The sequence below is a fragment of the Penaeus japonicus genome, unplaced genomic scaffold (assembly GCF_977035675.1).
Source record: "Penaeus japonicus unplaced genomic scaffold, GWHDUDI00000001_assembly GWHDUDI00000011, whole genome shotgun sequence".
Classification (NCBI taxonomy): Eukaryota; Metazoa; Arthropoda; class Malacostraca; order Decapoda; family Penaeidae; genus Penaeus; species Penaeus japonicus.
The window spans coordinates 18,732,577-18,750,076 of NW_028234413.1; the positions used below are offsets into that span (position 1 = coordinate 18,732,577).

Sequence of the window (17,500 nt, forward strand, 5' to 3'; positions counted from 1 at the left end):
TTTATGGCTACATATCCATAGATAGATAGATAGATATTGATGTAGATTAAGAAAGATGAAGTAGATGCTTGCACATAATTACTTATTTATTGATAAACTAGAACAAAACTTGTCAAACACTGTAAAGCATTTTCTCTACACAATATATACAGGATATACAATTCAAGATTCTGATGTTTAAGTGTCCTTACTTATGGGTTTATTGATTACAGGATGTCAAAATCAAGATCTGTGCAGTTCTCAATGACACCACAGGCACTCTCATGTCTTGTGCCTGGAAGAACCATAACTGCCGAGTTGGTTTAATTGTTGGTAAGTAATGCTTGTTTAGCACTTTTGAGTTACGACTTTCGATGAAAAGTACCCTCATTTGAATTCCAAGCTAAAAATTAAAATTAACTCTGCAATGATTGCTTTGAATGAGTCCAGTAATATATGTAAGGGAAAGTACAATGCTACATTTCTGGTACATATTTTTCACCTAGTAATTAATTTTTGTAAATCAAGAACTTTACATATCAGGAACACCATACTGACAGTTTTCAGGTGTTCTAATTCCTGTCTCGGCATTCACAGGCACTGGCACAAATGCATGCTACATGGAGAAGATAGAGAAGGTGGAACTGTGGGACGGAGATCTGGAAGAGCCACACCAGGTGAAAAACCCTTTTGTTTTATTGCTGGAATATATATCTAACCAAGAGATTGAAAGTTACAAAAGCTATTAACATAATTGGAATATGCTTTTATAAAGACAAGGGAAAAAGACTAGATTATTTAGGTTTTTAACTAAAGTGAAATTAACACTTTCATTTGTATTTTACCATTTGTACACAAGGATGACTCACATGTTGAATTCTTGGGTGTAAGTATTTCTTATAAAACTATAGTAACTAGACTATGTGCTTACTTATAGCATGTTGATTTATACCCTTTTGGTAGTTGGATATGCAACTATAGATGAATATGTGCTTGTACTCATGGACACATTTTTGTGCATGCACATGTTTCAGCATTCCAAAGTAATTTTGCTGCAACTATATTGTTTGATTGTAAGAAGAATGTTTATTAATATTTTTGTTTATCCACAGGTGATAATCAATACTGAATGGGGTGCATTTGGAGACAACGGATGCTTAGATTTCATCCGCACAGAATATGATAACACAATTGACAGAGAGTCTTTGAACCCAGGAAAACAACTGTAAGTATTTTTTACCATAACATGGACCTTCCTTTATATGAATCCATCATAAACAATTTGTAATCAATTCCAGTGTCAAGATAGAAGACATTATAATGTGCTCTGATCCACAGGTTCGAGAAAATGATTAGTGGTATGTACATGGGAGAAGTCGCAAGGCAAGTTATCGTGCGGTTGGTGTCAGAGGGCCTACTCTTCGATGGAAAAACTTCAGATATTTTGCAAGAGAAAGGTTCTTTCTTCACCAAATACATCTCTGAAATTGAAAGGTATTGTTACAGTCACTGTAAAGTTATGTTAAAATTTCACCCACTAGGTTTGACATGAATTGAGCATTGCTTGTGCTGTTTAATTCATCAAGTCAAAAGAGCAAAGAAAACACAGTATGTTGATAGTATTTAATAAGAGACATGTTTTATGTGCCGTGTCATATAGCATGACAAAACATGTCACAGAGAAGTGGAAGAGTTAGAGTTATTAGTAAGACCCAATGAAAATATTTTGTGAGTCTTTTGATATTACTTTAGGTACATTTTGTGTCATTTTGGTGCATGAAATCATATGTTTTAGGAACTTATAAGAAAAGCTAAATAAAAGTTGCAATAGAAATAGTATTATAGAAAATTCCTCGGGGAGATTTGTTTAAAAACATTTTGTAGAGTACAATAGCAGATAAATAGGGTGAAGCTCATTATGTTAGAAATGCAAATGAATACAGAAATTATAACAACTATGAATGATGCTCTTTTACGATAGGATACCTCCATAGATTTATAAAAGAATTATTTTAATATCATAATGACTGAAAATGTTTACAATTATGCATTTATTATTTTCTAGTGATGAAGATGGAGACTACAACAACTGTTATGCTATTCTGGAGGAACTTGGTCTTAACAATGCTACTGACGCTGACTGTGCAAATGTCCGTCACGTGTGCGAGTGCGTTTCTCGACGAGCAGCATACTTAGCCGGAGCAGGTGTTGCTCTCCTTCTTAATCGTATCAATGAAGAAAGTGTATCTGTAGCTGTGGATGGATCTGTATACCGTTTCCACCCCCACTTCCACAATCTTATGGTGGAGCAAGTTTCACAGCTTGTTAAGCCAGGAATTAAGGTAAGGATTTCAGCAGATTTTGTTGGTTTTAAAGTTTTGGGGTTTATGTAAAATCTGACATAATTTCTTTATATCTAATAGGAGAGTATCTATATGTTTTCTTCTTTCTTTTCTTTTTTTTCTTCTTTCTCTCTTTTTTTTCATGTCCAGCACTTTAATTTTTGAGGTTTTGATTTGTGTTCCTTTATATGTGGTACAGCACAGCATTGGTTGACTATATGAGAAAAGGAGGCTGTGTTATAAAACTGCTTGTAGTTTATTAGGTTTTACATGCCTTCCATGTTTATTTTGTGAAGCTAAATGATAATACTTATTGTAGAAGTATGAAATGTTGCAGATACTAGATGGGTATAGTAAAGATATAGCTTTCATGTTTAGAATAATTCCAATGAACTGGATGTAAAAGCTTGGAAATGTGTATATTCAATGATAATTCATTCATAGCTGCCAGCAGAAATGATAGGTTGATTTTAAAATAGCATCTGTACCTGACACCATTATGAGAATACAGCATGCACTATCATGTACATACTATCTATTGAATGTGTAGAACATAAGGTGAAATCCTGATTTTAAATTTGGTGAAATAGAAAAATCCTGCATGTAGTATATCTTGAATCTGAGTCATATGTGCCACAAGTCAATAATTTCAATAAGATTAAATAGTCAGCAAATGTTAAATTGCAGTTATAAGATACATACTGATAGTAAGAATTATTATCCAAACAAATAGATTTGATTAGTAGAGTATTTGATATCAGTAAACAAATGATCAGCGGGAGCGCAAATGTTAACGACTATGTTTCTCTTCCAGTTTGACCTCATGTTGTCAGAAGACGGTAGTGGTCGTGGTGCAGCCTTAGTAGCAGCCGTAGCTTCCAGGTCTTCAGCCACGAGATAGAGTGATGATCCTATCTCGTAACAGTGGAACAATAAATGTGAAAGTGTCTTCATATGTAGGAGATTTTTGTTGCACACAATGCATGTTTTTTTATATAGTTCTCGACTGAGGGTATGAGTACTGGTTTAGATGGGGGGGTGGGGATGTATGCAAGTTTTGTGGCACGTGGATAAGCTGAAGGGATATAGATGTGAAGGGATGTTGCCATCTGCAGTATTTACAATCAGTTAGAAAGTTTATGGATGGAATGCATGTTTAAACTTTTTCTCTACAGTGAAGAAAATATTTTACACACACACACACATACACACACACACACACACACACACACACACACACACACACACACACACACACACACACACACACACACACACACACACACACACACACACACACACACACACACACACACACACTCACACACACACACATTCAAACACACACATGCACACACGCAAACACACATGCACACAGATGCACACACGTACCCACACACACACATAAACATGCACACAAACATGCACACAAACACACACACATGCACACACACATGGACATGCACACACACACACACATGGACATGCGCACACACACACACACACACACACACACACACACACCACACACACACACACACACACACACACACACACACACATATATATATATATATATATATATATATATATATATATATATATATATATATATATATATATATATATATATATATATATATATGTTTGTGTGTCTGTGTACGTGTGTGCGTGCATGCGTGCGTGCTTGTGTGTATTTGTATATATGAAAATGTATATTTTTATTTTTAGTATATATCAGGATTATCATTTCACAACAAAAAAATCAATATTATATAAATGCATATATTATATATAGTTATTTTATTTAACTTCATATACAATTTTAAGAGTTTGGTGATTATGATATGCTGATCTCCATCTCACGTTGGTGTAAATTTTGAATGGGAAGGAAAGACACGAGTTTCACAACCACCATTGAGGTAGAATTTTCTGTAAAAAAATAAAAATAAAAATAAGTTTATCAGTTGTTCACTGGTAGCATTACTGCTTTTTCTGTGAGTTCAAAAAGTGATATACAGTAGTAGTGTTCAATGCTAATTGGAATTTCTGTAATACAAAACCAGTTTGTTTGTTTTTTCATTTTTTTTAATTGGTGTGCTTGTGGTATGATGATGCTTGCTGTTTTAATTCTATTTAATAATTTTACACATCCGTTCAAACCGCATTGATTGAACATTAATTGATTAGTGCAAGGGCCAGAATTATGCAAAATGTTAAACCATCTCCTGGCTTCACTGATGTGGTTATAGGCAAGTTTGAATGTATTATTTAGGCTTGTGCAAGTACTAAATTAATATGGTAAAGGTGGATGTTATTCATTCAAGTTGTACTTACAAGAAATTCAGATTATTTATATAAATGAAGAATGGTTATTCAGTTGCACGATTTTATAACTTTTTATCATAATCTTGGAAACAATGCTCTGTACATGATTTGCTTATTTATCAAGGCATTGATAAAGCTCAATTGAAATATTTTAAAAATGAAAATGAATATTTAAGCATGCACACATATATATATATATGTATATATATATATATATATATATATATATATATATATATATATATATATATATATATATATATATATATATTATATATATATATATATATATTATATATATATATATATATATTATATATATATATATATATATATATATATATATATATATATATATATATATATTATATATATATATATATATATATATATATATATATATAATATAATATATATATATATATATATGTATATGAAATGCCATGACATTAAGGGGAATGAAAATACCTTCAGACTTTTTAAGATGATACAGGAAGTACATAACAATTTTTTCTTGATTTTTTATTGGAGGATGAGTATTTTACACATTTTAATTGAGACGCGGTATAAATAGCATCAGAAAAAATGACAAAGATTTTCAGGGTTTAACTTGAAGGATTTTTTCTTTTTTTTTCTGTCTCATTGTTATATGTATTCACATATCACAGTTACAACCTGGCCCTGGCATTTTTTTTTCCTTCAAATTCTATTAGACATTTGTCTTCCTTGTGTCATTATACTCTGGAAAGGTTATCAAGTATTTTGAGAACATTATATTTGTCATATGTATGGGGAACATCTGCCCAGACAATTCACAAATGCTATTTTCGTCTTACATTTCATTGAAAGCTGTGATAGTTCTTAACATTATAGATGGAATTATAATAAAAGTGCTGTTGATTATAAAGTACTTACACATTTGGTTTTCCTTTTGAGAAATATTTATTAATACAGAAAATTGTACGTGAACAGATATATTTGTGTATATTGAATATATTTTTAGAGAAAAGAAGGGTGTTAATTTTCACTCTGGATATTCATTTATTTTACCTCCATTACTTTTTTTTTTAAGTTTACCCAGTAATTGCACCATGCTTCCCCATACAACAAGCTGTTGCTCAACGAACTCTGTAACTTGCTGTGTGTCCTTTTATGAAAAAATCCATAGTAAGGTTTGGGGAAGCTGAAATAAAGCATGACACTCTCCATGAAAATGTGTTGTGGAGAATTTCAAGGTTAAAGAACAGATAGGAACATGCAACATTCTGTAAAGTACATCACATACTAATGGTGTTGAATTTAGGGGTGTTACGTAAAGAGAATGGGGAAAGAGAAGACATGGAGTCCACCTGTGACTGCTTGTCCCACTTGGTCTTACCTCGTAATTTGTCTAGACAGCTGGGAGTGTGTTATTTCCTTTACTCTGTACATAGAAGATGAGGAGAATGAATAGTTTGTGCAATGAATGGTTAAAATATTTATATTTTATATATATATAAAGTGTAATATTCTTTGCTCTTAACTCATTCTGTATCCATTTGCTTTCCTTTTGTTCCAATTGAATCTCATTCTCCATTCTTATGAAAAATTAGTTTTGAAATATTTCATGTTACTTGGTTGTATAGTTTTATTTATTACTGAAATTTAATTCAGTGATTATAAAATAAAGATGAAATGCTTACACGTGTTATCATTTATCTCAGTACTTATCTTCATAGCACATTTGAAATATTTCAGTGAATATTACATATTCCATCCCAAACAAAAACAATAGTCTGAATAATTCATTTAAAACACTATATGCCAAAAAAATTGCATATGTAGGAGTTGGTGTAGAAGGCAGCCTCCAAAAGAGATTAAGTCAACAAGAACAAGAACGCAGAGAGTGTGTAACCCACTCCCTTTGTCCATTGTGTAACCTGGTGGGAAAGACAAACGTTTACTTGTCATGTTCTTTATTGATCGCTTGTTAACCCACTCACGACGGGGGCATTCCAGCCTTGAATGTCACAATACCAGGGCTTTCGAGCGCTTAGGCCTAAATCAATTAAATGGCTGGCACAATATTGTGCCGCCCGGCCACTGGGCTTTTGAATGAGCGGTACAGTAGTGTACCACCCGTCCAGAGAGGGTTAATACACATACTTCCAGCGGAGGTCAGAGCTGTGGCTCTGCCTGTTCTTCTCTAAATCTGTCCCTTCTGATCTCGGAAGTAGGAAATGTCAGGTCAAACCAAAAACTAGCATTATAATAATGAAGTAATACAGCAAAATACAATCAGTGCTTTAGGTCACATAAGTAATATCAGTGCTGCCTTAGAGGAGAGAGAATTATGCATTCCTCTTCATCACATAAGTCAAGAAAAGCCTTATTTTTTAATCTTTAATCTGAATTTACATACATTGCTATTCTTGATTTTCAGTCTTCGATGAATGTAAAATACTTATCCGAGGTGTTCAATACTCCAGCTTTTTTACTGGAAAACTTCCTCTGTGTGTGAACCTTTCCATGGACTTACACCTTTGGTTGGCAAATTTACTAGCATATGTGTTTATGTTTGTGTGTGTAAATGTGAGAGTATGTGCATGTGCTTATGTATGTGTTTTCTCATTAGTATGGGATGTAAACATATGTATTTTGTGTATTTATATGGATAGATCTTAGATAGACATATACAATCAACAGCTAGATACTCAGGAAAAGCATTAAATAAAAATCTCATATGAAGTAGGTTTACGTATATTCATATATATATACATCAATATATATCGAGTCCCAGTCAGGGAGGTAAAATTTGTATATATATGATCATCATAGATGAATAAATTGTCATATTTAAAGTATCAGATTTACAGACATGTTTGAACTCATCAAGTGATACATGTACATCTCTTAATTCCTTCCCAACACAAACTTGGGATTTATACATACAGTATAAACATATTTACAAAAATCAGATTAAAAAAAAATCTTCATAAAAGGGAAAGATAATCCTAAAGACACAAGATTTATTTCATTAGTCTTTCTATTCAATACTATATTTTTTTGTAAATATGAAACTGGTTACAGCACTTACAAAAAATGAAAAATAAGGATCATAACTCACTGTGAATGTTCATCTAAATGTACTACATTTATGTTTAGGAAATTCAGCATAGTATACTTCCGTAACATTCTTTATATGGTAATGTATATTCATTTGTATAGTTTTACAAAATAATATCCTCAATCTACATTGTGTTAACTTCTATTATAAAAAAGTTACATAAGAAAAACATAACATAAACAAATGATTTTCAAGTAAAGAGTACGACAAAAGATAATAAATGTTCCTTTTTTTCATTTTTATGAAAATCACACATCAGTACCAAAATATATATACTATACATGTATGAAAAAAAGACAATTTCTCTGTATGAAGAAAAACATCACTTTTGAAAATGTCTTTTGGTTATTGTAAAGAGAGTTCTAAACACTGAAGAACTCTGTCTATGGCTTCTTCTACCCAGGTTTTAACAGTAATATAACCCATTCTCAAGGCACAAAGCCATGCTGAACCTCTTGGTGATATTCACCAGCCCTATTTTAGGGAGGAACAATATGAGGTTTTTACATTTCTTTACATTTTTTTGACATGTCAAGAAAAATGTGTATATACAAACATATATGGCAGAAGTCCAAGACATAATAGGATGTCATCTATCATGTGGGAAATGTTCCAATAATTTGATATCACGTAAATGACTATTTACTTTTGTAAAAAAACTTCCTTTCTTGTAGAAGTGTGTAAAAAAACATCTTAAGAATAAGCAGAGATCAAATGTATCATTGTAAAAGATATGAAAATTTGGCCTGTAATAGGTATGTTTGGGTACCTAACCTTCATATAAAGGAAATAACAAAGTATCCTTTTGAAATATAAAATACCATGTATTCATATTTAATACATATTACAAAAAAATACAGTTGCTGATAACAGCTGAGCATTAGCATGGCAAGCCATAATACTAATATATGCATTCTTTTATTTTTTATCTTTTTAACAATGAGCCCTAAAAGGATAAGTATAACCTGGACATTCAAGAAATATAAAAAAAAAAGAGTACTTAAAAACATGTTCATTATTTTTCAACTCCTTTGCATTGAGAGGTATAGATATTTGTACCATTACTATATGCTGTTCAAAAATGCATCACTTGCATTTACATTCTTCCTCATTTTGACCCAAAACTTCTGGGTGGCATGTATAGATGACGGCACCTTACTTGCCAATCTTCTGGGCGTCATATATAGGTGACAGTACCCTTACTTCACAATCTTCTGGCTGTCATGCATAGATGATGGTCTCAGTGTCGCTTAGTATTTTCTCAGGACTCTTCCCTCCATCACTAACGAAGCCAGCTACGAAACTGATGGTGATTGGTCTTGAGATCCCCTTCCCCTAACCCCCCTCCCACTTCCCCCCATCCCCATCCCCCCCACCTTGTTCTGAAAACGAGGCCAGTTGAAATAATACAAATGAGGTTGGCTGAAAAGGTGGTGGTGACAAGTTCATTTATAAACTTACTTGATGACTCAAAATCATTCTCTGCCAGACCTAAAATTATTCTTTCATGTTTTACATTTGTTTGCAAATTTTTATAAAAGAACACATCAAGTCTACAGACTTTCTTCCTCACATTTCAATAACTTTAAAATATGACAGTGACAAGGTGACCTATGACATTAGCTTTTAATTAACAACCACTCTTAGCCTGACTTCTACTCTGCCGGCCAGCCATCTGGCCACAGAAGTGATCTTTTAGTAGCAACTGCCTCAAGGGGAGCCCACGCATGTGAAGGCTTCATGTCTTTCATGAGCCTAAATCATTGACGTCATACGAACCCATCATCACTCTAGCACCTTCAGTTCCCTTGTTCGGAGATTTCAACTGTGAGGACGAGGATGAAGTAAATGATCCCTACTACTTCGACGACAGGGACAATGCAGACACTCACTGCAGTTATGGTGAGCTGGACCATGACAAAGTCACTCTGGACTACGTTTCGGCCCACATCACGGCGTTCAATAAAATCCGTCAAAGAGGGTTCACTTCGTAATGAAGATCTACAAATTGTGTGGGAGTGATGGAGAGACAGCTGGATATACGTCAGCCTTCCGCATTTACATGGGACAAGAAAGAAGCAAAGTCTTGGCAAGTATGAGGGCTATAGTAGACCTTACGAACGAAGCAAGGCTCTTCAAAAAGGGATACCCTCGCCCACTCCTTTCCACTATCTTCATTCTCCGAAGACGGAGGCATTGTAAAGCTTAACGGGAAATTTATGCCAAAGGATCTCACAGTGAAAAAGAGGGGAGACATAGACACAAGAACATCCAAGGCAAGAATGATGTCGATGTTCTGGCTGGATAAGAAGTGAATATATTATCCACCATTCACAAAGGAAATGAAATTGTCAACCTCCCGCCAAACAGTAGTGGGAAAACAGGGAAGAAAACCCTCTGCATTGTTGACTACAATGATGGAATGAAGGGGGTCGACATAAGTGACCAGCTCACAAGTCCTACCTAGCCACAAGAAAGACAAATTAATGGTGCATATAACTATTCTACAACCTACTGGATCATGGCAATAGTAAATGCGCATGCTGTCCACAAGTGGCAGGGTGGGAAAATGACTCAGTTGGAATTCCACATCCAGCTAATCGGTGATTCACTGCATCGTCCGACAGGGGATTGCAGAGCAGAGGAGAAGGAGCAATACCCCTCATCGAATTATGACACCTGCTTGTTCTCCCATTCACCTTCACAATCCTGTGCCCGCTCCAGTCCCACCGCCACTCATACATTCGTGATGAATATCGGTGGAAAGTACTGTCACTGTAAACACTGTCAAGAAACTAGATGGAAAAGGAGCATGTCTTGGTACATATGCCGACAATGTGACGTAGCACTGAGTGCTAAAAGCTTCAGCAGCTTTCATGCATAGTATGTTGTAAAAAAAATAATGTAAATAATGTGTTTATGTATTCTTTACACATTTTTCATAAAAAATAAAACTTAGATGCAAAAGTTTATGTTCCTATAAACCATATCTCACTTTTACTCATGACAGAAAAAAGAAAAGTTATTATTATTGAACATGATATAACCATAATACAACAGCTGGGTATAGTACCTGATATAGATAGTATGGAGAAAAGATAATATAGAAAAAAGTGAAAATGCTGAGAAATTGAATAGATTTTCCAATAAGGCCACAAAGTGTGATCTATTTTCGGTTTGAATCCTTACAGTTTACACCAATCTTAGCAAAAACAAGCATTGGAGTAATCCCGCACTATGTGTGCACAGCACATATCCCACCCAACACGATAAGTCCCCGGAATAGGCCAAAGCAGTAGCCTCCCAGAAATACACCATGAGCCAGGGATTGCTGACCCGGAGGATTTGGGTTAAATTGCACTTCACTGCATGCTACAATTGCATGTAATATAATAAGTCTCAAAAAGACAATAATTGCCTTATAAGAATTTTGTCCAGATGAATATAATATCCAAATGAATATAATAGCCAAAATAGCCCAGTCCTTAAAGAAGTGACATCTTTCTTCATTATGAAGGATCTTCGATAATATGCCTGATAGGACCTTTCCTCCACAAAGTAAACTAAAAATAAATAAAAAATATACTTGATAAATATGTAAAATTCAAAGACCAGAATTTAAAGTTGAAGATGAATCAGTACTGTAAATCTACAAAGACTGATGAAGAGGCAGCTGATCAGCAAATACTAATTTCCTTGATGGCCTGACACTTTCTTCTCTTGGTTCATTCTCTCTGTGAAAGGGAAAAAAATAAAAGTTTAATGATACTGAAATCTCAAAATGATGAGACAGAATTAAAAAATGGGGAACTACTGACCCAATGAGACAATATACACTAAGAAGAATAACCTAAGTTGCGGTAACTGTACATACATGACTACAAACACTAGCAATATTATACTGGACTATAATAAACCAATTAAGATATAAATGAGAATGTCAAGAGCCATTTAGCAATACATTCACATTCATTGGTTGACTTTCTAAATCTAGCTGTATGAAAGCCCATATAGATTACTATGGTTTTACCCAATGCCAATGCCACTATAATTCTTTATTCAGCCCCTGCATGACCACTGGATTTGTGATTATTTATTTATCTTTTTTTTTTTTTTTTTATACAAAAGTCACCACAGTCAATTAACCCATTGCGTACGGGTGTCATGACATACATGACGTAGGAGCTTTGGCCTGACGACGGGCGTCATGACGTACACGACGTTCGGGGATTTTGGATCACTGTGCTATTTTATTTTGCTATGAAAAAGGAATGAGTGATGATGGCTACTGCAGTCCTAATTACTATAATTACCGTAATATCGTGCAAGCTTAACGTCCAAAACCTAGATGGCACCACTTTTTTCTAGCACCAGCAGGTGAGAGAGCCTTGAATGGCACCCATCCACGGTCTCTAGCATGCACTGTCTCTATAGAGCGATGGCACACACTAAGTTGATTAACCCTTCCTCTAAAGTACCGCCGATGAAGGATGTGCAGGCAGAACGAGAAGAGGAAGGTGACTCAATCCATACCCAGTGTCTAAAATGCGCTCCTGTGCCAATATGGATGTCTTTCACTGTGGCACTCACAGTCACAAGCACAGGTTTCATTCCTCTTCCCTACCTCTTCTTGTTATCTTTATTGTAGGTGGTAATATGTTTCGTATTCGTTCATGACAGCACAAAAATACGAAAAAATAAAGTTGCCTTTTGTCCTCCCATAAAACAGCAATACTTCTATCACATTGAGTATAAAGAAAATAATGAGCTAATATGGATAACATACTACAATTTTAGTCAACTGCAGCACTGATAGAGCCTGTCATACGGCACATATAAGTCTCTAAACTCAATAAAACACACAAAAAAATAAAACACAAAAACCGCTCTAGTTTTACAATGAATAACTGAAAGAGATTTGGATGCTTCAAATTATATTGCTTCAAGTGGTCTCTCTCTAAAATAAAACCTATCCTGGAGGCTGGGCAAGCAAATTTATATCCGTCTGCAATGGGTTAAAAAGCTTGACTTATCTTATCTCTTTAATCCCTTTTTTTATTACTATTATCAACACTGGCAATGTTATTAATAGTATTGTTATTATCATAATTATCATAAAATGTAAATAGCAATAGCAATAAAAATGGAAACTTATTTCCCAAAAATTCATGATATGGGATAAATAGGCTAGTTAGGCCAGCCTACTAACTAACTAATCCTTTTTGACTAAGCACAGCACCTGTGGAAACACCAATGTGTAGAAAATGTGTAAAAAATATATACATTAAAATAAAAAATAGCATACAGTACATCTATAAATGCTAACTATTACTCCCAGTATTTCTGAGTAATTCTAAATTCTATTATAACAGCTGCAACATACACAACTGAAAAAATTATTCTTGTACTGACAATTTTTTTTTCTTTATTTCTATTTCATTTACTAAGCCCCATTTGTCAACATTTGAATTTGCATATAATTCAACAGTTGCTAGTTTTCTGAGTAAACCATAAAAAGGTCAGCATTATATATTTTTTGTGTCTTACGTGAAGAAGCCGTCACAAACAGAAGAAGTTTGGCAAAATAAAACAAAATATCTCTTTCTAACAATAAATCACAAAATATCATTGATTATACCCAAGCTGATTTTCTTATACATCAATAGTTATGTTAAGAGGGCTGCATTTGTCCAAGCCAATCGAGACATTATAAAAAATATCTTTAAAAATCTATTGTTTCTACATAAAAATCTTACAGCCTAAATAATAATAAAAAAAAAAAAATAATTAGTTACTCACATGGAATCATTTATCTGGAGCTGATCAGACCCTTTACACAGAGGAAGATCCAGCAAGTGGTTTGTAAGTTCTACATTTCGAACCGACCCAAAGAACTCTGTTATCAGGACGTTGTTGGGATCCCTTTTGTAGAGATCTCGCCGAACACCTACTGTAGAGATGCAGACTTGCTTTGGGCACACTTGCAACTGGAAAAGGCAATGAACATAAAAACCATATATGTGGACATATTGCACATGCAAGGACATTACATACTTTATTCACTAAGAAAACAAAACAAATCTTTCATTTATGAACAAAAAACAGACTTTAAACTACAAATAAACAAATGAATACTTTGAATCTTTACACCAAGTATCAACGTAAAAAATGTAGTAAATATACCAAAGAAACTTTAGCATATACAAGTGCTAGTTTGAACAGATATAGATACTATTATAAAGAAAAAATAAAAGAACTTACAAACTGTGCCAATGTCTTCTTGCTGTCAGGCGTCACCCTCTCAAGGAATTCCAGGGCATAGTAGGTGAAACGGTCTATTATGTACACCCCAATAGCTGGGTCTACATGATGCTGAAGGTGTCAAGAGACAATTATTGGTCATGATATCATATCAAAAGGGACAGCATAATATATGTTATAATAACAATCAGTATCATATTTGAAGATACAATATGTAAAATATTATAATAATATCCACAATCTTAGTCAGGGGCATTAACAAACTAAAACAGAAAACTATGATAGAAAATTTCTTTTTTAACACATCTATGTAGAATATGTACTGACAGATCTAAACTGTCAAGAATTAGTGATTTTATGTATCTAAAGAAATAATGTTTCCCTTTGACATGAGGAACTAATCAAATCCACTGGCACCACATATGGGTACTTTTCTTTACTCTCTCTTCTCTTCTCTTTATACACTTAGCCATCTCCTAAAATGTAAACATGTGCTGAATGAAATTAAAGCTCCTGATTAACCTATCGTGGATGAGTGTCAACACTGCACTGATGGTTGAGCTTTGGTCTTGATGACAAGTATCAAGGTATTGGTTCACAAAAGTCATAGGCATGCTGTGTTTCTTACTTTTAGGGTAATATATCTATTTGTTGACTGTTGATAGTGATTATCTAAAAAAAATACTCTAGTATGTATGAAAGACAACACCACTCTCTTGCTTGCTCGAGTGTTGTGCTGCTGGCAGTAGTACCTGTCTGAGGATCTAGCAGGCAAATCTATTCCAGTCTTCACCAGATTACTGCCTTCTTGACTAACAGTAATAAAATGGTCATACAGTAAATCTAGCAAATAGTTCAGTGCAGGGGCAGATCTCTTTTGTACTGCATTTTTCCTTCTGACCTATTATACCAAATAATAATTAGTATCACTTTGCTAATATATCAAATACAGATTTATTTACCATACCATAAGTCTAGAAAATAAAAGAAAACACACATTTTAAGTTGCATAGCACAGACTAAACATCTTAAGATGTGGCCATTCTCGGAGAGCCTAAAGTTACTTATATCTTATTCCTCTGCATATGATAATAACATTGTAAAACTAGTACTACAATTTGGCTCCTTATCAAGATCCATATTGTTTAGAATTATGAAATGAGTCATCAATAAAAATATTTTGTGTAGTTGTTACCCTTTAGGAATTTCTACATTAACCCACTGATACCAGGGATATGCACTGTTCACCATGGTTTTGTCTCCTTATCTATTCTTTATATATAGACAGCTCCACAAGTCACCAAGGAGTCAAAACAGACTCCTTGCTGACTTTTTGACCTAAAACATTTAATTTACTATGATTATTGTTACTAATGCTACTATCATTATTAATTAGTAATATTTTTAAAAAGGTACCATCCTAGTTCTTACAGGCAAGAGAAACCCTGACATAAAACTAATATTCATTATGTTCTAAAAGGTTTCTCCATCACAGTCAAGGAATAAAGTACCAGAAAATTTTGAAGAAATTAAATTGAAGATACTACGGTCCACTTTGTTATTTTGCTTACTGTGCATATTAATTTCACAGGCATCATTTCCATCATTAAAAAGTACTATATCAAAACATTTCCTATCAATAAATAAATAAATAAATAAAACTTTGATAACCCATTCACAATGGGTGATGGGATATCATGTCATCAGAATATTTCTGACGCGACAAAAGACTTCCTATCAGTTCATGAAGTTTTGTCATATATACATATTGTACATAGTTACATTTGTATGTACATGTTGCTATTACATTTGAATATACACATTTTTCTGGACTTTATAAAAAATAAAAAATAAAAAATAAACATCAAAACCCTTTTTTTTTTGTCAGCCCTTAGAATAGGGTGAGTGGCTCTGAGAGGTTCAGTATAGCCTTGCACACTGAAAAAGCTTTCAGCAGGAAGCTGTATGCCCTTGTTATATTGCAAGCATGAGTGAAATTAGGCAAATGAACGCCCCTCCATGAATGGGTTAAAAGACAAATGAACATACACAGGGTAAACTCTGATACATCCATAGATCTGACTTCTAGAATTCTAGAAGTCTAGAATTGCGACCTTAAAAAACGGTTATGTATTTCCCATTTGATGAGAGCTCCCTAAAAATTGAAGTGGCATTCTGAGTTCTTAAAAATTCAAATTACAGTCCACTTAGTTTACCATTCTCTAGTTTATCTCTTTATGAACCAAGGTTGGCATGATCAAAATCAAATGTAACTCCTGCACATCATCATACCAGCATGTAGGTTATCAATCACTTACTGTAATTACAAGCTCCATCAACCATGTTTTTAATCCAGATATCTCAACACTATTCCAGATATCTCAACACAATACAAAAATTGGCTTACCGAGAGTGAGTCTTCTCCAACCAGACTTGATGCAATGGCCAAGATGTTCGGAGAATAGAAATGTTCATACATAGAGGCAGCTTGGCAGGTATCAATTATAAATAAGATTTCATTGTACCTGCAACAGAAGATAAAGTATTACATAAAAATCTAAAGTAATAAAAAAAAGGTAAAAAGCAAAGTAAATAAAAATATAGAAGCCTCCTGATCAACAATTTACCGTTTCTTTTGCCACATTTGCTCAAAGGCATCTGCTAATTCAACATTCGTAATTTCTTCAGAATCCTGGAACTTTAAGAAACCATCTCCGCCATGACCAGTCATGTATATCAGGATGTTTGATCCATCATCAGTCAGGAGGCGCTTCGACCTTGGAGTACTGGGAGCTAGACGGCCAGTGAGAAGCCTGACAAAGTTTTCAACAGTGACCTGAAAACAAAAAGGATATGATACATAAATGAAGTGTATACTCAAATTCTCATTCCAACTTCTGGGAGGCATTAACAGACAAAACCAATGTTTGTATATCTATGTATAATACATAAAATTAAGTCATCTCTGATATTTAGATCTGGCTCAAAGGTACATAAAACAATGACAACAATTTACCTCATAACCCCTGTAATCAACTTCAACATCCTCTCCATAAACATTAATATGCTGTTGTGCATTATTGAACACGGTTGCAGGTCTTGGGTTGCGTGGATTACATGCCATGTCATCTGCAACCATCAGGATGATTTGACTGAAAAAATAAATAGCATTTTAAAAATCACTATATCAAATATCATTTCTTTCTAGATTAAAGCCTAATATTCAAATTAACAAAAAAATGAAATTATATGACATAAAACATCTCGGATAAGAGACATCTAATCAAATCTCAATTATACTATATTAAATATAAACAATATAAATTGTGACTTACAATATAAATTCTAAACTACCGCATTGTGCACTTTCAAAATACCAATTATATATACAAATGATGATATCTGGCACATATTATCACTCAATTGTCTAAACCGATCTTACCTATCTGGGATCCCAAGTCTTTTGACCGAGCGGTACATCGAA

The 17,500-nt window shown here is 33.9% G+C and overlaps 2 protein-coding genes across 13 annotated transcripts in view; one reads left to right on the forward strand and one right to left on the reverse strand.

Annotated features, from left to right (window-relative positions):
- Hex-A (Hexokinase A) overlaps positions 1-6,330 on the forward strand; it is a 58,770-nt gene extending 52,440 nt beyond the window's left edge. For 7 of the 12 annotated variants that reach the window (XM_086541672.1, XM_086541671.1, XM_086541674.1 and 4 more), the window contains 7 exons: positions 213-312; positions 577-656; positions 839-865; positions 1,092-1,204; positions 1,318-1,473; positions 2,045-2,321; positions 3,136-6,330. In XM_086541672.1, coding sequence (XP_086397798.1) covers positions 213-312; positions 577-656; positions 839-865; positions 1,092-1,204; positions 1,318-1,473; positions 2,045-2,321; positions 3,136-3,222 — 840 coding nt within the window. In that variant the 3' untranslated portion in view covers positions 3,223-6,330. The remainder of the gene's footprint in view (positions 1-212; positions 313-576; positions 657-838; positions 866-1,091; positions 1,205-1,317; positions 1,474-2,044; positions 2,322-3,135) is intronic. The other 5 variants (XM_043006167.2, XM_043006174.2, XM_086541679.1 and 2 more) reach the window with 1 other exon arrangement.
- Positions 6,331-8,408: 2,078 nt separating this feature from the next.
- The window catches only part of LOC122247179 (putative GPI-anchor transamidase), an 11,291-nt gene continuing 2,199 nt past the window's right edge, over positions 8,409-17,500 (reverse strand). The window contains exons 2-8 of the mRNA XM_043006200.2: positions 17,459-17,500; positions 17,033-17,168; positions 16,644-16,852; positions 16,424-16,541; positions 14,017-14,127; positions 13,555-13,742; positions 8,409-11,489 (exon numbers count right to left, since the gene is read on the reverse strand). The exon at positions 17,459-17,500 is cut by the window's right edge and continues 110 nt beyond it. Of these exons, the coding sequence (XP_042862134.1) occupies positions 11,405-11,489; positions 13,555-13,742; positions 14,017-14,127; positions 16,424-16,541; positions 16,644-16,852; positions 17,033-17,168; positions 17,459-17,500 (889 nt within the window). The 3' untranslated portion in view covers positions 8,409-11,404. The remainder of the gene's footprint in view (positions 11,490-13,554; positions 13,743-14,016; positions 14,128-16,423; positions 16,542-16,643; positions 16,853-17,032; positions 17,169-17,458) is intronic.